Source organism: Macaca mulatta, chromosome 5 (assembly GCF_049350105.2).
Source record: "Macaca mulatta isolate MMU2019108-1 chromosome 5, T2T-MMU8v2.0, whole genome shotgun sequence".
Classification (NCBI taxonomy): Eukaryota; Metazoa; Chordata; class Mammalia; order Primates; family Cercopithecidae; genus Macaca; species Macaca mulatta.
In genome coordinates, this window is record NC_133410.1 from 37,999,389 (window position 1) to 38,024,279 (window position 24,891).

Below are 24,891 nucleotides of genomic sequence, written 5' to 3' on the forward strand. Positions count from 1 at the left end.
GAAACAGAAACTTTAAACATGTACATAATTAGGTTAATGATAGAAATATGTCCAAAGTGTGGAAGAGAATCAAGAAGCATCATGCTTATGGGAAAGAGTAAGGAAGATTTCAAAGAAGAGTCAATATGTGGATTGTGTCCTGAGAGAACTGTAAGATTTCCTGAACAAACCCAAGAAGGGAAGGCATTACAGCAGGCGCAATGTGAAATCTGGGCTCTGGAGCCATGAAAGAACACTGAAAGTTCTGGGGAAGGGCCAGTAGCTCCATAGGGCCCAATGATAGGATGCAAGGAGGGGCTGGGTGTGGTGGCTCACACCTGTAATCCCAGCACTTTGGGAGTCCAAGACAGGAGGATCATTTGAGGCCAGAATTTCAATACTGCAGTGAGCTACGATCGAACCACTGCATTCCAGCCTGGGTGACAGAGCGAGAGCTAGTCTCTAACAATTAAAAATAAAGAAGATGCAAGGAGATAAAAGGAGATTGGTGTCAGATCTTAAAGGAGCATGATGTTCTCTCCCTGAATCATGTGTTTAAGCCACAGAATTTTTTTCTAACCAGAAAAATGACATGGTATTTATAAATTTGCAAAATTATAATTTTTTATATTTTATGCTTTTCTTCCTGTGACCTGCGAGACCAGAATGAAGAATCAAGCCAAATGAGTAGGATGTGTAGGCTTTAAAAACTATCTTTATTGTTTTTTTCTACTTATAAAAGAAATACAGATTCATTCTAAGTAATTCAAACATTATAGAAATATACAACATAGAAATCAAATGCTCCCTGTAATCCAACCTCCCAGACCCAAACCACTGTTACTACATCTGGTGTAGATTTCTTTATACTTTTATTTCAATGGCAAAAGCCACAATTAGTTTTGCACCAACCTAATAGTTTATAACATATTAATATGTTTTTTCCATACCAGTAAATATAGAGTTACCTCATTTTTTTAGTGGCATGTAATATTGTATTACATGTATTTGTTGAATTAGACCTTATGTTGTGGACATGAGGATGTTTTGCATTTTCTTTCTTTCTTTCTTTTTTTTTTTTTTTTTTTTGACACGGAGTCTTGCTCTGTCTCCAGGCTAGAGTGCAGTGGCTCAATCTCGGCTCACTGCAACCTCCACCTCCTGGGTTCCAGCAATTCTCCTGCCCCAGTCTCCCAAGTAACTGGGACTATGGGCGTGTGCCACTATGTCCAGCTAATTTTTGTATTTTTAGTAGAAACGGGGTTTCACCATGTTGGCCAGGATGGTCTCCATCTCTTGACCTCGTGATCCACCCACCTTGGCCTCCCAAAGTGCTGGGATTACAAGCATGAGCCACTGTGCCAGGCCACATTTTTCATGATTATAAACAATCCTGGGATGAACACCTTTTTCCATAAGCCCTTATAAACTTGTGAAGGTGTTTCTATAGGATACATTCTTAGAAATCCTTCCGGAAACTGATATGAAGGGAATAACTATTTTTTATTTTAATGAGTATTGCCAAACTGCCATCATAAAGGTTATATCAATTTACATCCCAACAGTGTGTGGTCCCCAACTTCCCTAGGGCTGTGGGATTTTATAGACAGTCTGTTCTCATCAGAGAGACTGTAGAACCTCGAGACTCTTCATTTAACTCTGTGAATGTCTGCAGTTCATACATTTCTCTGGTGGCTGATATGTTAACATTAATAGCAACTCGAAGGTTTGCCCAGAAAAGCCCACATTTACGCCTATCCTTGGGCCATTCCAAGTATGCTTTTTTTTCCAGGAGAGTTTTCAGTTTATGACACCTTGTGGGAATGCAGTAGAATGGAATGGGTTCCAGTAAGATAAGAATTATATGATCAGAATTTTCATGGAAGAGATTGTGGTAGGCAAAGTAGAATTCATAATGGCACCACTCATTCTGGACAAAGTTGGGAGACAAAACAAAGATGGACTTATAGCTTTTCTCAATGAAGCTTACAATATTTTCACTAATGCTCTTGCCAGGGTCAAAGTATCTTTCATAAAGGCAAATCAAGATAGAACCATCTTCTTTCTCTAGATTGGGGATCAATTCATTCTTCACCCACAGAGAATCATGTTCACTGTATGAAATAAATGCGTGGAATCGGACATTTCTCTTGAGTTGTTCTTGAGTTGTCTTCCTAACCCTGTGCCATGTTTGTGTGCATTGACCTAACATCCTGAAATACCAGGGCAGATCAAAGTGGAGACAGCAGAAGGCCACAGCCAACCCCAGAACTAGCATGATAACCACAATGGTGACAATCAACAGAGCTGTGTTGCAAGATAGTTCAGGGAGATGAACATCTTTTAACCGAGTGCCCCTTAGGTTTAAAGGGTATTCACAGGTGTAAGAATCTGACCATCCAACCATCATGACCTCTGAATATGTTTCAAGCTGAATGAAATTTTTTAATTCACAAGTACACCGGAATGGATTTCTTCCCGCATTTAGAGTCTTAACTTCCTGGCAGCTCTGAACAAAATCCAGAGATGGGCTGAGAATTAAGTTCATTTCAACGTTCAGAATTGAAAGTCTACTGAAATGACTGCACCCAGGGAGATCAGTTAGGAAATTAAAAGCAATATTTAGCTCTCGTAAGGCCATCAGATGAATAGTCTCTTTAGGTACAGTTTGGATTTGGTTATTATTTAGGTCAAGTATTTGAATACCTTTGGGCAAGCACCTGAAGACAGAATCAGACAATTTATTGTATGACAGATTCATGTTGACCACAGTTTCTGGCCATGAGCAATTTTCATCATTTTTATGTTGTAATAGATTTTGACTCAGATCCAAGTGTTCCAAGGGTGTGTTGTTAGCAAAGCAACTCACTAAAGAAAGTGTCTCCAGTTTATTGCTATTCAAAAGGAGAGTTTTCAAGTGAGGCAGTTGGATAGTTCTTTTAAACAACTCGTCTGTTAAGATATTATTGGCAAAATTTAAATATTGGAATTTTGTAGGATAATTAGGGAAAAGCATATGTGGCATTTGTGCATTTGATATTGTCAGGTTTTCTATGTCCATTTTGGTCAAAAGCAAATAGATGTTATCCTGTTGAATGTAAAACACTCTGAAATGTACATGCTCCAATTTTATAGTTCTCATTACAGTATTTGAGTAGTCAAATGAATTGTGGTCAAGATAAGCCTTACCACCAAAAGTCACATTTTGGATCTGAAAGTGTTCCACTGATGTATGCCAAACAAATTGTAAGATATGGAAAAGGTCGTCCCAGAGTAAATCAACTTTATTAAGTAATAGAACTGATGTCTTAGCATTTTCTAAACTAATATTTCGTTGCATTTCATAACTTACAAATTGGCTTTTGCCATCTATATTTGTCATTTCTAATATTTTTGAAGTCTTGATTCCATCACGCAAAAGAATCCAGAAATTTGTGTCCATTGGTAAAACAATGTGCAGTTTTGTCGTGTTTAAGATGGGCAGGCTACCTTCTTCATAATGAGAAAGAGTTCTGAATCCTAAGAAGACACTATTTAGATGCAGATGAGCAATTTTCTGGAAATCTGATTTTTGTATTTTTGCCCCACTCAAACCTAGGATTTCCAGGTGTGACATGTTGCCAGCTTCCTCACAGATAGGCATGGTGTCAAAGTCATTAAAAGAAAGATCTAAATACCTGAGACCTGCCAGTAAATACCAAGTTACGCTCTTCAGTCTGTTATTAGACAAATCTAAATATCTTAACTCCTTGTTGAATTCAAAGGTTTTGAGATTCAGCTGTTGAATTCTGTTATGGCGTAGAATCAAAACTTTCAGTTTGGAGACAGAATGAAAATCTGAACTCTGGAGTTGAAAAAGGAGGTTATAGGATAAATCCAGTGTGGTTGTGGCTGGGGTCAAGTCTGCGGGAACCTTTCTTAGAGACATGTTGGAGCAGTTGGTCATCAGTTCCCTTTCTTCTGGCAGCTCTGGAGCCTCGCCCTCTACTGTCATAACAATACTACAAAATATGTAAATGTTTCTGATGAGTCTCATTGTATTTCCAAGGATTTTACCACTGATTTCCTCATATGAATGATGAAGATGAGCTCAAAACCCTAAAAAGACAGTATATAATGTTAGGTTTTTATTTGGTTAAATCCTGTAGGACTTTTATTTGTGAAAAAAATGCCAACATCTGACTATATTCATCAAGAGGTTGGAATAGGGTCCCAATCTGTATGTTGGGTCTTTGACTTGATCTCAGAGCATTGGCTGAGAAGTCTCCAAGCTGGCTACTGTGCCATATCTCCGTTGTTGAGGCAAGTCAGGATTCTCAGAGAGGAGAAGCATAATGGCCCTTCGGTTTAAGAACCGCATTGTCAGGTCAGACTCAACACCCTCTCTCACATCTCCTTTTGATAGCCTGAAGATTTCAAGAAAATTGAAAGTAATTTGTTTTATTACCAGACACTGTGAACCTTTGACTTGATATCAAGGAGTTATCCCTCAATTTTTGTATTTGTGGATATAGAAAGTCCCTGGAGCTAATATTGGACTTTGAACACTTACCTATACAGATGGAAGTTTCAAAACAGGAAACAAATAGAATGATTCCTGTCCTTCTGCCTCTATATGTCTTCAGGTTAGTGGCAAAAGCAATCTGGATCACTGCCAAATAATAGTATTAATGTTGAGAAACAATTTCCAGGTGTGACATGTTGCAGGCTTCCTCACAGATAGGCATGGTGTCAAAGTCATTAAAAGAAAGATCTAAATGTCTGAGACCTGCCAGTGAATACCAAGCTACAATCTTCAGTCTGTTACTAGACAACTATAAATGCCTTAACTTCTTGTTGAATTCAAAGGTCTTGATATTCATCTGTTGAATTCTGCTATGGCATAGAATCAAAACTTCCGGGTTAGATTTCAATGTGTCAAGACACATACTAATTGCTTCGTGTATATTATTTATTTATCACCATACTCTGTGAGGGAAGTACTATTACTCTCATTTGATAGACAAGGAAACTGAAGGATATAGAATTCTGAGGACTTTTGGAGACATGTTAAGCTTCATGTGGTTTGATTAGACATAGAACAGAGGTAGTTGGAATACTAAGATTTTACAATATTCATTATTCAAGATATTTATTAAGTACCTATTCTGCCTTTTCTAGGCACTGGGGAAGTAGCAGTGAAAAGAACAGATTTCTGTTTTTACACAGCTTACATTCTAGAGAGAGGGTAAGAAAAGAGAGACTGCAAACAACACAATACATTTATATGTTATGACTCACAATTCCACATGCCTGGGGAGGCCTCACAATCAGGGTGGAAGGCGAATGAGCAGTAAAGTAATGCCTTACGTGGCAGCAGGCAAGAGAGCGTGTGCAGGGAAACTCCCCTTTATAAAACCACGAGATCTCGTGAGACTTATTCACTATCATGAGAGCACGGGAAAGACCTGCCCCTATGATTCAATTACTTCCCACCAGGTCCCTCCCACAACATATGGGAATCATGGGAGCTACAGTTCAAGATGAGATTTGGGTGGGGACCAATATCAGGCAGTGATATTGACTTGAAGGAAAAATAACTACGATAAGGGAAACAGAAAGAGACTGGGGAGTGATTTTTTTGTATAGAATGATCAAAAAAGGCCTCCCTGATAGTGACATTCATACAGAGATCTAAAGCAGGTGAAGAAGCAAGCCACTTGTTGTCTAGGGAAAGAGTATTTTGGAGAGAGAGAACAGCAAGTACAAATTTAAAGATCCTGATGTGCTTGGAAAATGTGAGGAAGGCCTGGAGTGGAGTTAGGGGAGGAAATCAGAGAAAAAGTCAGATCTTGTAAGAACTTGGCAATTTTCCTCTGACTGAAATAAGAAACCAGCAGAAGATTTAGAGTCCAGGAGTGGCAGGTTCTGGCATACATTTTAAAGATTCCTCTGTTTGAGGCAACCTACAGAATGGGAGAAAATTTGTGCAATCTATCCATGTGACAAAGGGCTAATACCCAGAATCTACAAAGAACTTAAAAAAATTTACAAGAAAAAACAACCCCATCAAAAAGTGGGTGAAGGATATGAACAGACACTTCTCAAAAGACGACATTTGTGTAGCCAACAAACATATGAAAAAAAGCTCATAATCACTGGTCATTAGAGAAATGCAAATCAAAACCACAATGAGATACCATCTCATGCCTGTTAGAATGGCGATCATTAAAAAGTCAGGAGACACGAGATGCTGGAGAGGGTGTGGAGAAATAGGAACACTTTTACACTGTTGGTGGGAATGTAAATTAGTTCAACCATTGTGGAAGACAGTGTGGCGATTCCTCAAGGATCTAGAACTAGAAATACCATATGACCCAGCCATCCTATTACTGGGTATATACCCAAAGGATTATAAATCATTCTACAATAAAGACACATGCACACACATGTTTATTGCAGCACTATTCACAACAGCAAATACTTGGAACCAACCCAAATGCCCATCAATGATAGATTGGATAAAGAAAATATGGCACATATACACCATAGAATACTACACAGCCATAAAAAAGAATGAGTTCATGTCCTTCGCAGGGACATGGATGAATGTAGAAACCATCATTCTCAGCAAACTATCACAAGAACAGAAAACCAAATATCACATGTTCTCACTCATAACTAGGAGTTGAACAATGAGAACACATTGACACAGGGAGGGGAACATCACACACTGGGGCCTGTCGGGGGATGGGGGGGGTAGGGGACGAATAGCATTAGGAGAAATACCTAATGTAGATGACGGTTTGATGGGTGCAGCAAACCACCATGGCATGTGTATACCTATGTAACAAACTTGCACGTTCTGCACATGTACCCCAGAACTTAAAGTATAAAAATAAATAAATAAATAAATAAATAAATAAATAAATAAAAAGATTCCTCTGTTTGTTGGGTGGAAATGACTGGGAGCCACAAGGCTGGCAGGGAAGACTCCTTGGGACACTATAGAGTAACTTGTGCCACAGAGAATGTATCAGTGCAAGTGGAGAGAAGTGGTTAGATTCCAATTGCAAATTAGTAAACAATTTAACTACACATGTCCCCACCCCAGGCACTCTGAAGGTACCAAGGGCAGGTGATAAGTTAGTGTGGGAGTTTTTCTGCTTCCATTTGTATGTATCTGTTACACACTGACCCTCAACCTCCCTCAGACAGGTCACTCCCATAGACAAGCAGAGGGAGCAAACGACATGCTCAACAGAAAGAGGATGGGGTAGAGAGACTTCTCTGTGCGTGTCATGCTCCCAGCATTCTGAGAGGCTGGATGGGAGGTGGGGGAGGCGGTGGGCACACCCACCCACAGGAATGCACACAAACATGGCGAGGTAACAAAGGTGGGGCAGAATCAAAACATACAGCCACTTAGAATGTTACCTCTCTCTCATCTGTATTTCTCTTCTCTAGAACCTTCCCAAGTCTGGTTTTTTCTTGAAGTAAAGAAATTCCAGAAAACCTCTGGAGAGCAGGGAGTGGGAGGGCCACTCCCAAGTTTTCCATTAGCGGCTGATACTAGTAAAGGAAAGAGAGCATCTTATCTCTAATCTTGGGAACACATACGATCATAGTTTCTTTGTGTGAACTCCCTTACATCGTAAACTTGGAGAATTCTTTTGTAAAAATATTAATTATCCACATTGATCATGTAATTTTTATATTTTGTAAACTTTTCTGGTAAGTGTTCTCAAACATCTTGGAGAAAAAGCAATAATTTTGGTAAGGTCACCATATTTAGATGATTTCTCAAAATACCAACTTTTCAGTCTGGGAGACACAGCGAGACTCCGTCTCAAAAAAAAAAAAAAACACCAACTTCTAAAAACATGGTCAAATGACTTAGATGCCTCTGGCCATATTTTTCTTTGCTAACATCTCAGTGACTCCCTACAGTGTAATACATACTAAAATATTATACTGCATTAATATGTAAATATAACACAGTATAATTATCAGAAAAAAACAGGTGAATATTCTATTTAATTAACTTAGTTCCTGCTGGATTTTTTAACTGTTATATATTTAAGGGTAAGTTTTCTACATCTACTTTTAAATATTTCTAATAGAAAATCAGTTTACAACTGTGGCCTGGAAGTGTAACTACTACTCAAATTATTGTGTTCACAGTATCTAATGTATAATGATAAACTTTATATTTTCTTTCAGTTTTCTTAAAACTATGCATTAAATTTCAGAATATCTTGATGTCCATGCCACTAGAAGCAGAAAATAATTTTCCATGAATTCATGATCTCTTCGGAATGACCTCTTAGTAAATAAACTTTCGTTCATTTGTTTATCAACTGTCCCCTCTCCATTCATTCCCATGATAGCTGTCTGTCTTGTTCACTTCTGTATCCTCAGCACATAGAATAGTGCTTGACACGTGGTGCCAGCTCATTAACTACTTGTTGAATGCACATATGAATGAATGAATCCTTGTATGTATGAATGTCAACATTTTAATCCTTAGCACAACATGAGGCATAGTATGCTCTCATAAATATGTGTTGAATGAATGAATTTATGTTGTGAATTCCTGATATAGTGCAGGGCATGATGGTTAAAGAATGAGTTTGGTGGGCTGGGCGCAGTGGCTCAGGCCTGTAATCCCAGCACTTTGAGAGGCCAAGGCAGGTGGATCACGAAGTGAGGAGATCAAGACCATCCTGGTTAACATGGTGAAACCCTGTCTCTACTAAAAAAACACAAAAAAATTAGCTGGGCATGGTGGCACGCGCCTGTAGTCCCAGCTACTAGGGAGGCTGAGGCAGGAGAATCGCTTGAACCCAGGAGGTGGAGGAGGTTGCAGTGAGCTGAGACGCCACCACTGCACTCCAGCCTGGGCAACAGAGCAAGACTCAGTCTCAGAAAAAAAAAAGAATGAGTTTGGATTTAGGGATTGATGGATCTGTGTTCAAGTCCAGTGTTAACCATTCATTAGCTATGTAACTTGGACCATTTATTTAATTTCTGAAAGGTTTAGTTTTATCATCTGTAAAATGGAGCCTGTGAAGAGGCGTAAGACAATGTATATAAATCACTTAGTACCATGCCTAGCATATCACACTTAATAAATGGTGGCAGTTATCAGGTCAAGACTTGGGAGCAGCGAGGAAGGCATAAATGTTAAGGGGATCCCAAGGAACTCAGGAATCAAGATAATGTTTACATGAAATATTTTTTAAAATGAAAATTAATGCCAAAATTGATGTTGAACAAAATATCGACATTTGTCATAAAGACAGGATCAGTATTACTGATTGTTTCTTTTGCCTCAGGCTCTATTATGGCTTGATAGGACCCTGGCGGTTATAATCATTAGGCTGACAAAGGTGCTTTTAATGTTATCATCTCATAGAGTGCTTAATTTGTAGCAACTGACTTTAAGCTTCTAGGTCTTACAGCCATGGCCCCTTAAGAATGCAGCAGAATCTAACCAAGTTGCTTTAGCTGGAACTCTCTGGGCTGAGAAGTCAGAGTTTCTCTTACCCACTTCTTCCTCCTGCCCAATACTACAGTCTTATCTGGGACTGTAATGGAGAAGAATGAACTCTTTTTTAACTTCTCTTAATATAATAATAATAATAATAATAAAGGTCCTATCTCTCAGGCAATACTTACGCATTATGACATTTTATAAAAACAACATTTATATAGAGACAGGGTCTCACTATGTTGCCAAGGCTGGTCTTAAACTCCTGGCCTCCAGCAATCTTCCCACCTCAGCCTCCCAAAGGGGTGGGATTAGAGGTGTGAGCCACTGTGCCTGGCCTTATTAAAGCAATTTTAAAAGTAGGACGTAAACATTTTTTTTTGAGATGGAGTCTCACTCTGTTACCCAGGCTGGAGTAAAGTGGCGTGATCTCAGCTCACTGCAAGCTCCACCTCCCAGGTTCAAGCGATTCTCCTGCCCCAGCCTCCTGAGTAGCTGGAATTACAGGCACCTGCCATCACGCCCGGCTAATTTTTGTATTTGTAGTAGAGATGGGGTTTCATCATGTTGGTGATGTATTCTATCAACAGTATATATATGTTAATATCATACCCCTACTACTATGTTAAAAGCAGGTAAAAAAAAAAAAACAGGGAATGACCTTCCTTAATACATCTTTAATACCTTATCATTTAAAAGCCCAAGTCAAAAGACAAATGACAACTAGCGTTTTACCAAAGAATATTTAATCATCTAATTTCTCTTTTCCCAATGATATAAAGAAATAGAAAAGAGATAAAGAACCTATTGAATGTTGAATGATCTTTGCAACATAAGTGTAAGAATGACTTCTTTTTAGTATTTCCTATGTATCTGACATGGAGCTAAGTGTTTTCTGTCCATTATCTTGTTTAATCCCTCAACAACTCAACAAAATGGCGGCCATTATTATTCATATTTTACAGATGGAGGAGCTAAAGCCCAGAGGTAAAGTAACTTGCCCAAGATGGCCAATTGAAGAAGCAGAGATTTGAACCCAGACCTGTTTGTTTCCTTCTGGATGGTAGCTAAACCCAACTGGAAGGCACCTCAAACCTTGAAATGAGGTAGCTTAGGATGTAATCACATCCTAAGGACCAAATCACGGAGGTTGAATCCATTGATCTGACCAGCTGCCATGGCGGCCACTTCCTCCTTTCTCACCCCATGCCCCTCTCTCTGAAGCTTCATGCGGCTGCTGTGGGACACTCTGCTAGGTGCCACAAAGTTCAAGAGACTTTGCCTACACGTGTATATATTCTTAGGAAAGTTATAAGTTCACAAGAATTGAAATAAAACTCGAAGTGCATGCTATTCCTAATTAATAGCTCAATGTAGGTGGTCTGCGAGAAAGCTCATTAAGAAATCAAATGCTCACAGGTTGTTAACCATCCTCTTCTTCACAGCAACCACATATGGCCCTCTTTGTCCACTTCTGAAGGAAAGAGAATAAGAACTGCAATGTACAAGATCCATCAGATCTGCCCCTACCTTTAAACAGGTAACACAAATGCAGAACTTTTCAACGGGGTAAAGGAGCAACAAATATGCCTTAAATAGCCAAAGGTTTCACCTAGCAGAGGTGAACATACACCATGGGGAAACAAGAGCTAGAGAAAACTTGCCACAATGCATGGGACTGTTCAATCTGAATAGAAGGGCTGACCAGGTTTGATCCGCAATCAGTGAAAAGAAACCCACGATCTCAAGTATCTGCAACAAATTCCTCAGATCAGTAGCCCCAAGGTCACTAATCATTAATCTAGACAAAACAGTAAATACTAAAAATCTAAATAACCCTACCTCCCTCCGCTCAATATTAGCTCGAATTATCTCCTCTTTAAAAAAGACCCATGCAGCCCTTATATCTTTTTAACGAGAGTTACAACAAACAAAGCTAAGGTTCTTACCCCGGGGCTTGCACGGTCTCAGCAGAGCTGCAGGTGTGTGGATGACTCGTTGACACGGTCAGAATTGGCTGCAGGAGCGAATTGAATCAAGTTTTTCTGTAACGCTTAAACCTCATCCGCCCTCTTCTGCATGCTAGTGGTATGGCATGTTATATATATTCATTATAATCTTAGCACTTTTTAAAATTTTGGTAAAATACACAAAACAGAAAAGTTACCATGTTCACTATCTTTCCATTTTTATTTTTTACTTTATTTTTTATTTTTTATTTTATTTTATTTTTTTTGAGATATGGTCTCACTTTGTTACCCAGGCTGGAGTGCAGTGGCGTGATCACTGCTCACTGCAGCCTTGACCTCCTGCGCTCAATCCATCCTCCTCAGCTGCACAAATGGCTGGAACTACAGGCGCTCACCAACTGGCCTGGCTAAGTTTTTCGTATTTTTTGTAGAGATGGGGTTTCGCCATGTTGCCCAGGCTGATCTGGAACTCCTGAGCTCAAGTGAACTGCCTGTTTTGGCCTCCAAAATGCTAGGATTACAGCGTGAGCCACCGCGCCCAACATAAAGCAATTTTTTTTTTTTTTTTTTTTTTTTTTGAGACGAAGTCTCTGTCGCCAGGCTGGAGTTCAGTGGCGCGATCTCAACTCACTGCAAGCTCCGCCTCCCGGGTTCACGCCATTCTCCTGCCTCAGCCTCCCGAGTAGCTGGGACTACAGGTACCCGCCACCACGCCCGGCTAGTTTTTTGTATTTTTAGTAGAGATGGGGTTTCACCGTGTTAGCCAGGATGGTCTCTAACTCCTGACCTCGTGATCCTCGAGGATCCTTTGGGATCCTCGGCCTCCCAAACTGCTGGGATTATAGGCGTGAGCCACCGTGCCTGGCCGAACTTAAACATTTTTAAATGTACAATTTGCTGGCATTAAGTACATTCACACTGTTGTGCAACCACTACCACTGCCCATCTCCAGAGCTTTTTCATCATCCCAAACTGAAATTCTATGCCCATTAAACAATAATTTCCGGTTTTCCCCTCCCCTCAGACCCTGGAAACTATAATTCTACTTTCTGTCTGTGTGAATTTGACTGCTCTAGGTACCTCATGTCCGTGGAGTTATACCATATTTGTTTTTTTGAGACTGGCTTATTTCATTAAGCATAATGTCTTCAAGGTTCGTCCATATCATTTCTATTATTATTACATAGAATAATAGAATCTTTCCTTCCTTTTTTAAGGCTGAATACTATTCTGTTGTATGTACGTCCCACGTTTTGTTCATTCATTCATCCATAAACGGACATTTGGGTGGTTTTCACCTTTTGGCTCTTGTGAATAATGCTGCTATGAACGTGGTGCACAAATACCTATTTAAGTTGGTGCTTAACATTCTTTTGAGTCTATACCTAGAAGTGGAATTCATGGATCATATGACCATTCATTCTGTTTAATTTTTTGCAGAACCACCATACTGGTTTTCCACAGCATCTTAGAGCACTTTGACGATGCTTTTCTTCAAGGTGCAGGTCAGTTATCCCTTTCATCAGTTGGGTAGGGCAGTCATGTGATGATGGGCAGGAATAGGAATGGTGACTCCATAATTTCAGCAATCAGGCAGGAGAGGGTGGGAAGGAGTTATCTAGAGCAGGTGTCCTCAACCCCTGGGCCACAGACAGGTACCAGTTCACGGCCTGTTAGGAACCGAGTCACACAGCAGGAGGTGAGTGGTGGGTAAGCAAATGAAGTTTCATCTGTATTTACAGTCACTCCCCATCACTTGCGTTACCACCTGAGCTCCACCTCCTGTCATATCAGTGGCAGCATTAGATTCTCATAGGAGTGTGAACCCTACAGTGAGCTGCATATGGGAGGGATCTAGGTTGTGTGCTCCTTATGAGAATCTAATGTCTGATGATCTGTCTGCCTCCCATCACGTCAGATGGGACCATCTAGTTGCAGAAAAACAGGCTCAGGACTTCCACTGGTTCTACATTATGGTGAGTTGTATAATTATTTCATTATATATTACAATGTCATAATAATAGAAATAAAGTACATGATAAATGTAACATGCTTGAATCATCCTGAAACCATCTCTCCCCCATCTCCAGACCCGGTCTGTGGAAAAACCGTCTTCCATGAAATTGGTCCTGGTGCCAAAAAGATTGGAGACCTCTGATCTAGAGGTCTTGTCTTGAAGTGAAGTGATAAAACAAGCATGGTATTTTAAAACAATGTAGATTGCAAAGTACAGATCAATTTTTAAAGCAACATTTTTGAGGTTTCTTTCATACTTGACTTAAGATTTAGGTGACTGCTGGAGATCACGAGTAAAGAAGAAAATTTCCAAATGGATTTGTCCACAGGAGGAATGATCAATTTAAACATGAATGATTACAATAGATTTATGTCATGAAAAATTGGGGAGTGCGTGGGTTCTTAAAATACATTTTTTTTTTTTTGAGACAGAGTCTCGCTCAGTCACCCAGGCTGGAGTGCAGGGGTGCGATCTCGGCTCACTGCAAGCTCCGCCTCCTGGGTTCACCCATTCTCCTGCCTTAGCCTCCCGAGTAGCTGGGACTACAGGTGCCCGCCACCACGCCCGGCTAGTTTTTTTGTATTTTTAGTAGAGATGGGGTTTCACAGTGTTGGCCAGGATGGTCTCGATCTCCTGACCTTGTGATCTGCCCGTCTGGGTCTCCCAAAGTGGTGGGATTACAGGCGTGAGCCACCATGCTCGGCCTTAAAATACATTTTTTGGACTACCATGTTGGGGTTTCTAAATTTAAAATGTAGTCCATGTCTTTCCACATGTATTGTAGGGGGAAGTCACACAAAATATAAATAAATGTAAAAAGAAAAACAACAGCAAAACAAAACCAGTTCTGCTGCCCACCTAAACATATACAAACATGTCTGTATTACACAGACGGAGGAAGACAGGTGCTGGCTGTATGTCCGGAGCTGCGCGCCCCGGCTATAGCGAATAATAATTGACGATTGACGCCTGAGCTAAATACATTTCCATTCTATACCTCCTCCGTAGTTCTACCTTCTTCCCCTGTACTATTATCCCATAAAAGATGGCGCTCTTCCTGCTTCTTCTTCACCCATTTTTCCCGCGTCTGCAAAGAGATTATTTGACAGCGCAGGCGCAACATGAAGTCTGACCGAAGAAACCGAAACCTACCTGGCCACGCCCACCGCGGAGAGATCATCACCGCCCTAGCCCAACCCCTGCCCCTCCTAACATATAAAAAGCATTGTATTGCCGCCAATAAACGAGACTTGATCAGGATACTGTCTTGTCTCCATTTCTCGTGTCTCTTGTTCCCCAAATTCCCACCCCCTCTTCCAGGGCCTGCTTTGACGATCCCGCGGGTACACCCGTCAGGAATGTTGGAGAGGGTATTCCCAGCTTGTTGGATGAACTAAGCTCTAAAATCTTTTTCATTTCAGAAATTCTCAAGCTACTATGATCAGCACACTCACATTGTATATTGCCCTCTCAAGGAAAAATAATCACTTGGGGTTTTTGTTGTCCAAAGACATATTCTTCCTTTTCCCAGAGATGGACATGTTTAAATACTTTATTGTCAGTAAACAGAGAAGTTTTCTTTAAGTGTTTTTACATTTGTTTACCAAAAACAAGTTGAGCCAAGTAAGGAGTTGTCGTCTGTGTCATCTAATCATCATCATTAAGCTTGCATTTACTTCCTAAGTGTAGATAGTATTGCACACAAGATATGGGCTAACCATCACCACAAACTACATAGAACATATACCTTATTCCCATTCGTCAGATGAAGAAACTGGTTGAGAGAGAACAAAAAACTTCCACAAGGTCATCATCCAACAGAAGAGGGAGCCAAGATTCAAAACTAAGTAAGTCTGGTTCCAAAGTCCACAATTTTTTCACGACTCCAGGTGCCCAAGAGGTTATGTAATACTCTCTCTGCCTTCACCTGAGATTTCTAAAACGTTTAAATCCTTATTCACAACTAGCAACCAAGAATAGTATGCTCAGAACCATATGTGCTGATAACTTTGAGATGTAATATTTTTATTCCTTTAAAAAAAAACTTCCCCCGGCCCTACACACATGCATGTGCACACACACACATATACACACACAAACACAAACACAAACACACACACACATTTCCCTCCTATGTCTTCCTCTGATTCCAGAGGTGGGTCTTCTATGATTCTGCTTTCACGTAAGTTGCAATGAACAGAGAGCCTTGGGTTACCACAAGGGGATGGAGGTTTACTTTAAGGACACGAGAGGCTGTAAGGAAACAGAGCAGCACAGCCCGGCCCTGTAGAGACCTGGAGCAGTGGCTTCTGGGGACTCCCAGAGCAGCCGTGGTGGTCAGCCTGTCTTGTTGGGCTGCTCTCCACTTTAGCTGTGACTTGAATTCTCTTTGACTCTTCCTCAATCTACTTCTCTTTCTATTCCCCACTTCTCTTTATTGCTGCCTTTGCTTCTGCATGTGTCTTCCTACAGCCTTTTCCCAGGCTCATGGCTTACAGTCAGGGCTGAGGCTCACTCTGAGAATACCTCCCCCAAGATGGGAAATCTGTTCAGATCTTTGCCTCACTATGCAAGATGGAGTGTCTCTGTTGGGTGGAGGATTCATGACCACCTTACAGGCGGCTAGCTTATTTTATATTTATTATTATTTTGAGACAGAGTCTTGCTCTGTCACCCAGGCTGGAGTGCAGTGGCTTGATCTCAGCTCACTGCAACCTTCTCCTCCTGGGTTCAAGCAATTCTCCTGCCTCAGCCTCCCAAGTAGCCGGGATTACAGGTGTGCGCCATCATGCTCGACTACATTTTGTATTTGTAGTAGAGACGGGGTTTTGCCATGTTGGCCAGGCTGGTCTTGGACTCCTGACCTCAGGTGATCCACCTACCTTGGCCTCCCAAAGTGCTGGGATTACAGGCATGAGCCACCACGCATGGCCTATTTTTATAGTTCTTGCCTTTAAGAGGGCCTTGGTCCCTGATCCAGGCAGGTGGGAAAGTCACATGACCTAGAGCTGCTGCCGGGTAGAAGGCAGGGCCTGGGCTTGCATTCTCCCTAAGGGCACTGTAGGTGGCTCAGGGTCTAGTATGGAGCATGTGTTAGCTGGGGAAAGTTCCTTTACTTTAATTACTGGTATCAGTAAATGAAAACAGTGACAACTTTTTTTTTTCTAAATCCTATTTCTGAAAAATAAATGAAAAGTAATAAAATTCTCACATGGTTAGAAAATTTAAATCATTTGTCATTCATTTACTACATTTGAGTATACAGAGGGGAGAACATTTTAGTTCAAACAAATAAAATGATCCTGGCACGGCACGGTGGCTCACGCCTGTAATCCCAGCACTTTGGGAGATCAAGGTAGGTGGATCACCTGAGGTCAGGAGTTTGAGACCAGCCTGACCAACATGGTGAAACCCTGTCTCTACTGAAAATACAAAAAATTAGCTGGTCATGGTGGCACACACCTGTAATCCCAGCTACTCGGGAAGCTGAGGCAGCAGAATTGCTTGAAACTGGGAGGTGGAGGTTGCAGTGAACCGAGATCGCACCACTGCACTCCAGCCTGGGTGACATGAGCAAAGCTCCATCTCAAAAAAGAAAAGAAAGAATAAAATAAAATGATCCTAGGTATGTGCTAGGAACCTGAAAGACCTTGGAGAGATTTGGTAACCACACTAAAATGACAGAAGAAGGTGAAATTAATTTTAATAATGTATTTTATATAATTCACCACATTAAAATATTATTTCACTAATACTCAATATAAAAAATTACTAGCAAGATATTTGACTTTTTTATATACAATGTCTTTGAAATTTGGTATGTGTTTTACACTTACAGCACATTTCAATTCAGGCTTGTCACATTTCAAGCATTCAATAGCCATATACGGCTAGTGGCTACCATATTGGACAAACAGGACTAGAGCCTTAGGTTAATAAATGACAGTCCTACAATGAACCAACAAACTTGAACTCTAATGCACCCAAAAAACTTTCCCTAAGATACCAAATATTGATATTTCTCCCTCTCATTTCCCCATGTGCTACCTCCTGACTCCCACTCCCACTTCCCCTCTCAACTGACCCTGCTCACTCCGGGATTGGTCCTGTTGTAAGAGCCATCACTCAGAACCTGCATCTTCAGAAACTCTCCCAAAGGCTTTAGGAAGGAATATGTGTATCTGTTAGAGGTGTCATGGGGGAGAAAAGGAGGACAAATAAATATTAAAGAAAATTTAAAGAGAAAAAGAGAGAAATAGAAGAGAAAAGCACCACAAGGAGAGGATCAAAAGGAGAAAGCAAAAAAGAGAAAGAACAGGGGAAACACAAATAGAGAAAATTGGGATGGAAGGCAAAGAACAGGAGAGAAATAGAGAGAAAAGGAAGGGAGAAAATAAAATAGAAGGCTAAACAAGGGAGCGGTAAAGAGAAAAGAGTACAGAGAAAAAGAGGAAAGTCTGGATTTCTCTTCCAGGTCTAGGTATTATTATAAGTTTATTAATTAGTTGCTTAGCATTGCTCTTAGGCAGAATTCCAAGACTTAATCATGTAACAAATATCCAAAAAGACATGTCAGCATGAGGAATTCCCCTGGACTTCCTTGTTTGCATCCAAGCCACATGCCACTGTTGCTTGCACCGAATATGAAAAATTATACACTGAATCATGCTTACTAAGATATATTTCAGTACATCCAGGGCTCCACTAGAGCCAGCTTATACCAGCTCATAAGAGCCAATTTTTAATTTTCAAGAATTTTATAAGTCAGTTGTTAAAAATAATCATTATTAAAAATGAAATTATATATACCTGCATTTAAATAAACTATATTTAGGGTCAAGTGCAGTGACTCGTGTGTGTAATCCCAGTACTTTGGGAGGCTAAGGCAGGAGGATCCTTTGAAGCCAGAAGTTCAAGGCCAGCCTGGGCAACATAGCAAGACCCCATCTCTACAAAAAATTTTTTTTAATGAGCCAGGTATAGTGGCATGCCCATATTCCTAGCTACTTGGGAGGCTGAGGCAAAAGGATCTCTGGAGCCCAGAATTTTGAGGTTACAGTGAGCTACGATTGTGCCACCATACTCCAGCACAGGTGACACAGCAAGACTCTCTCTCTAAAATAAATAAATAAACAAATAAAGGTATATTTAAAACAAAAGTAGTAAATACTCAGAACTCATCAATTCCTAATTATTTGACTGTATATTTACTATCATTATGTTCTGGGAGTTATTTATGTCTACCATATCTGTATGGTAGAAACAATTTACAATGAATGATATACTGCACTTCTCTTTCCAACTCCACTTTCAGTGATGTCATGTTGGTGCTTTGAAATCAACCAAGGTAGGAGTATTTGCACCACAAAATTGGCAAACACTATAAATTAGGACTTTAGTTGTTGTTTTGTTAATTTTCTAGACTTACAAAAGTAATGAAGAAAACGTTAATAATTTGTCAAAGCGTTTTCCTTTTCTGTGAATCTGTTGTTAAACATTTACCAGCACACTACAGAAGCTGGTATCATTTATATCTGATTTTAAAAAGAAAGCATTTATCTAACTCAATGATTTTTTTTCTTTTATTTTTCTTTTTTTTTTTTTTTTTTTTTGAGCTGGAGTCTCGCTCTGCTGCCCAGGCTGGAGTGCAATGATGTGATCTTCTCCTCCCAGGTTCAAGCAATTCTCATGCCTCAGCCTCCCAAGTAGCTGGGATTACAGGCGCGCAACACCATGCCTGGCTAATTTTTGTATTTTTAGTACAGCCGGGGTTTCACCATGTTGCCCAGGCTGGTCTTGAACTCTTGTCCTTAGGTGACCCACCCGCCTCAGCCTCCCAAAGTGCTGGGAATACAGGCATGAGCCGCTGCACCAGGTCTCAATGGTTTACTTTTTAAAAGAGCAATATTTTGGCAGAGATTTAGATATGAACTCTTACTTTTGGTTAAATTAATGTTCAGTGTTTACATTATTATGACCTACGTAATATTGGGCCTCACTAAAAGCTACATAATACACTACGATTACAATCTATGATTATACTTTTCGGTTTTCTTGTAGTTAATAATTGCCTTGTATTTTGTTTTGTTAGTTTTCAATGTGTCTATGATAATTTTCCTCACATTCCCAAACAGCTCTCAAGTCAAAAAATGAAATATAATGAAATCTATCAAATAAACAATCACCTCTCTCAAATTACTGTCTGTCATTTTGTTCCAGTGTGCATTGGATTTCTGCAGAACTGACATCCTCTGACTTCGAGTTGCTGCTCCCCTGGAAAGCCATTGCTCCTCTCCGCTGCATTAGATCCCTTGTTTCTTGGAATGCACAGCATCTTCTTTCTTGATTTTCATCTGTTGTAGTGGAACTCATCATCCAGTAGTCTCCCGAAAATGCATTGATGGTTAATTTGGAGGCAGAATTTGACTGTCATGCCTCATATTTGATTGATTGTTTGACTGAATATAAAGTTACAAGTTGCAAATGATTTTTCTATATAATTTTGAAGGTATTGTTCTATTATCTTGTAGCTTCTAGCATTGTACTGAGAGATGCATGGTCATTCTGATTTCTGATTCTTTGTATGTAACCTGCTTTCTTTTTTCTTTCTCTCTCTCTGGAAGCTTTTACTATTGTTGTCCCCGATGGTCTAAAATTTCAAGAGAAAGTGCCTTGGTTTGGGTCTTTGAACTGTTCGTTTTGCTGGGTACTTTTAGGAGAGATTCATGTCCTTCAGTGGGATTTCTCTGTCTTATTTATTTATTTTTTTTATAATGTCTTCACCTCATCTCTTTTTCTGATTCTAGAATACCTATCAGATGGATGTGGACTTCCCAGACTTAGGCTTTAACTTATTTTTTCTCTTGCATTGGCAATTAGTCATTTTGTTCTAATTTCATAGAAATTTCTTTAACATATTTTCCAACATTTCTATTTCTTTGGGTAAGGGGCTATCAAACTTTTTAAGTTCTAAGAAATATCTGTAACTTCAAGTTGTCTTAAAGGAAAGATGAACATCCTCATAGGTCTGCCTGTGACTATATCATTATTGGTGGTACTTCTGTCCCCTGGCTCTCAATCTTGTTTGGGACCTTATTGATTAACTTTGATAATGAATTTTTATTAAGGCTTGTCATTCACATGGGTGGGTGTTTATTCGGGGAATTCAAGAAGCGACTGGGTCCTAGTAGGATGAAGTCCATCACACAGTTCCAGAACAGTCAAGGAAGGCAGTGCGAACTGGTCCAAAGTGACAGGGAGCTACCAGAAGAAGCAGTTCAGAAGGAGAGAATGTGAGAGTCAGCCAGGAAGTCCAGCTCTTCTCTGAAATCCTCAGGAGGAACTGTTTTCCTGTAACCATAAGGGTTGGGGACTTGAGTCATTTTACTTAAAATGAAAAGGAAGTGGTAACTCAAAAAATGAGAAACCTTGGGGACACTTGGGCTGCATTAATGATGTTGAAATTTTTCATAAGTTTGTTTTCTAACTGGATCCTGTTTTGAGCTGACCATGCTTATTGCCCACATATCAATGGAGATCTTAGTGCTTTTCTATTTCACTCTATTAGTTCTTGATATATATGAATTTTATATCTGATATTTGCTAACAGTTTACTTCCCAATTTCTTATTTCCCCATTTGCCATTTTTAGTTGTTTTGTTTGCCTCATTTGTTCATTTGCTTGTGTAACATGGAGCTGTTCCCAGTTTTTCTGTAACTTTTGTCTCTTTTCTGATTTTATTTCATCCTAGAAAGCCCAGGATAATCTAGATGAAACAAAATCAGCACCTCAGCTCCAGTTCCATATTTGGTGGTATAAGATAATAAGGACAAGAAGAATGATGATAATGACATAAAAATAACTAACATTATTGAGCTTTTGCTTAATGCCAGGAACTGTTCTATAGACATTATCTGTATTAACTCATTTAATCCTTATAACAATAGTATGAGACAAGTATTTTCATTACTCTCATTTTATATCTCCACAATAATAAAGCAGAGAAGGAGTACATAACCACCCAAAGTCACTAGAAGGAGGTGGAAGAAGCCAAATTCAGGCGGAGATCCGAGAGCTCCTCCTCCCCACTGTGTCTGCCACCTCTAGAGTAAATAGCCACAACCCTAAGATAAGTCAATTACATACATTGTACCACTGATTTCTAAAACAACTGTATGAGAGAGGTACCAGTATTATGCCCATTTTACAGATGAGAAAAAGGAGGTTAGGAAGAGTTAAGGAATTTATCTATGGACAGAGGATTTGTGCCCTCTCTTTTCTCTTCTACAGAGAAATTGAGCCAGGATTTAATCCCAGCATGCCAGTTTACAAAGCCCAGCTTTATAACCTTTATTCTCTACTGTTCCACTGGGAGAGACCTATTTTTGGTCTCCTAAGCCCCATTTCCTTATTTGTTTGTTGTAAATTTTTTAGGCGCCGAAAAGTATAAAAACAAAAACAAACACCAGTTGTAGGCAAGCAGTGATAATTTTTTTATATTTCATCTAGATCATTTTCTATGCATATTTTAACCTAGTTGAAATCATAGTGTACATATACTTTTGTATCCTATGCTTTTTATTTATGTTGTAACATAAGCCTAGGTCACTGCAGCCTCGAACTCCTGGGCTCAAGCAATCCTCCTGCCTTAGTCTCTTGAGTTGCTGGGATTACAGAAACTGAGCCACCACACCAGGCCCTATACATTTTTTTAAAATTTGTAGTGAAAATGACATAACATAAAAATTACCATCTTAATCTTATACATTATATTAAACGGTTGTGCAATATGTCATTAAACACATTCCTCCATCGTTAGAAATTTGGAGTGTCTCAAATTTTCCATGGTTGCTAATGACCCTACAGTGAACATACTTACAAATAAATATTTGTTCACATTTAAACTTATTTTCTTAGGATACATTCCTAAAAGTAGAACTGACAGATCAAAGAGCATGAGTATTTTCAAATGATATATATATATATGTGTGTGTGTATATATATCTCCAAATTACTTTGCCCTCCTATTATTGCCATATGAAATGCCCATCCCACTGCAGTCTTGCTAGTATAGCAGGCTGATAAAATGGAACTAGGTTAGTCTCAATTTTGGTGGAGGTCCCCCAAGTGAGGTGTGAGACTAGATAACTGGTTTTGTGACCTTTGCTAACTATCCATCTCTAGCCAATGAAGGGGATTGGAGACTGAGAAGAGTTATACATTACAAGAGGATTTTGGAGAGGTTTTCGTATATTACAAGTTTCATTTATCCTCAAGAAGGATGGGTGCGGTGTGCTCCCTCTGACCTAGGTTCTAGGGAAAGGGCTTCAACAGTACCACTTGGAAAGGTCATTATGTGAAAACTGTAGTTTGGCGGACATATTTGACCAGTCTTTTAATTTATAGCTGGAAATCTAAAGGTCTTAGCTACATACTCTAAGACTATATTTTACAAATAATGAAATCTATGCTCAGAACGTTTAAGTAACTTGTCCAAGATCATCCGCAAATACATGATGGAGCTAGAATTGAAACCCAGACTTGATTCAGGGCTTGCATATTTACCCATTCTGTAATACTTCCTCTCATTTATCTGTGAAATCGCTCTTATTATTGTTGATATTTATCTATACTTTGTCCTGAATTCTTCATCTTCCAACTTTGAGTTCTTTGGCAGAAGACTCCACCAATACAATTTCAACCTCCCTCCAGCGTCCTTAAAACCACTTATGAGATCAGCTATTTATGTATAGGACTGATCTAACGCCTAAAAATTTTGAATTTGTTAAATAAATTCTTTTTTTTTTTTTTTTTTTTTTTGAGACGGAGTCTCGCTCTGTCGCCCAGGCTGGAGTGCAGTGGCGCGATCTCGGCTCACTGCAAGCTCCGCCTCCCGGGTTCACGCCATTCTCCTGCCTCAGCCTCCCGAGTAGCTGGGACTACAGGCGCCCACAACCGTGCCCGGCTAATTTTTTGTATTTTTAGTAGAGACGGGGTTTCACCGTGGTCTCGATCTCCTGACCTTGCGATCCGCCCGCCTCGGCCTCCCAAAGTGTGTTAAATAAATTCTAAGTGACTTTATGTTCCTTTCAGGGAATTCTTTTCTGGATTTACAGGGTGTAACAAGTTGAATTGTGTCTCCAAAAATTCATATGTTGAAGTCCTGAACCCCAGAACCTCAGAATTAGACCTTCTTTGGAAATAAGGTTGTTGGGAGATGTACTTAGTTAAAATGAGGTCATTAGAGTGGGCCCTAATCCAATGTACTTGGTGTCCTTATAAAAAAAAAAGGAATTGTGGACACAGAGACAGACAGACAGGCATAGAGGGAAGACGACGTGAAGAGACAGAGAGCAGACAACCATCTCTGAGTTAAGAAAAGAGACTGGGTTGTCCCCAGTAGAAATGGATCCTTTCCTCTCTCCTCTCAAAAGGAGCCAATCCTGCCAACACCTTGATTTTGGACTTTCAGCCTCCAGAACTATGGGAATAAATTTCAGTTTAACAACACCCAGCTTGTTAAAATAGACTGTTAAAATAGACCTTGAAAATGAATACACAACTGCTTGCTGAGAAGTTGAAACTTGGTTATGAAATCTTGAAGTTCAATACAGAAAGTGCAATCATCCTAGAGAAAATGGGAAAATCCAGTTCTTACGATTTTTGCAATTCTGTTACAGAACAATAGTTTTCCTATTTTTAGCATACATTTCTTGGTTTGAATTTGCCTCCCACTATTATGCTTCAAAGAAGTTTAAATAATGACTTTCCCGTATCCCCAAGCTCTAACTCCATGGTTTGACTTTCAAGATCTTTGACAATATAGTCTTAATATAACTTTCCACACTCCTATCCTACTGTTGTTTTTCATGAACCTCATGGTCCAGTCAAACTGGGACACCAGTTCAAGAATAGGCCCAGGCATTCCTGCCTTTGCTCTCTTTATCTTTCTGTTTAGAATGGCCTTTTCATTCTTCATCATTACACATTGAAAAATTCAAAGTTAAAGTCTTCCTTCAAGACCTAATGGAAAAAAACAAAACAAAACAAAAAAAAAACCCCGTCATTTCTAAGAAGATTTTTTTTTTTCACGAAATTTAAGCAACCTCTGAACTTCCATTTTATAGCTTTGTTTCATTGATTTTATTTTAGTTATTTGGATATGTGTAGTGTTCCCTGATTGACTGCAAGTTCTTTAGGCCAAGAAGCTAATAGTATATGTATGTGTTATTTGGGCTCCTTCCCACTCAAAAAAGTAGAGACTGGGATGACAGTTTTGTGTGCTGGTCATTTGTAGGCTTTTTGTTGTTTGTTGTTTTTTATTTTATTTTATTTTGTTTTATTTTATTTTATTTTCTATTTTATTTTATTTTTTTCTAGACTCCTTGAGTTAAGGGAAGGTTGCTTGTTTGGAGAAGTAATCTCAGGGCTCAAGAGTGAGGGGAATGGGAAGA

At 39.6% G+C, this 24,891-nt stretch overlaps 1 protein-coding gene across 3 annotated transcripts in view; it reads right to left on the minus strand.

Annotated features, from left to right (window-relative positions):
- Positions 1-676: 676 nt before the first annotated feature.
- The window catches only part of TLR10 (toll like receptor 10), a 34,041-nt gene continuing 9,826 nt past the window's right edge, over positions 677-24,891 (minus strand). Inside the window, exons 1-2 of one of the 3 annotated variants that reach the window (XM_015138153.3) lie at positions 11,401-11,502; positions 677-4,077 (exon numbers count right to left, since the gene is read on the minus strand). In XM_015138153.3, coding sequence (XP_014993639.3) covers positions 1,580-4,015 — 2,436 coding nt within the window. In that variant the 5' untranslated portion in view covers positions 4,016-4,077; positions 11,401-11,502 and the 3' untranslated portion in view covers positions 677-1,579. 3 annotated transcript variants of the gene reach the window in all.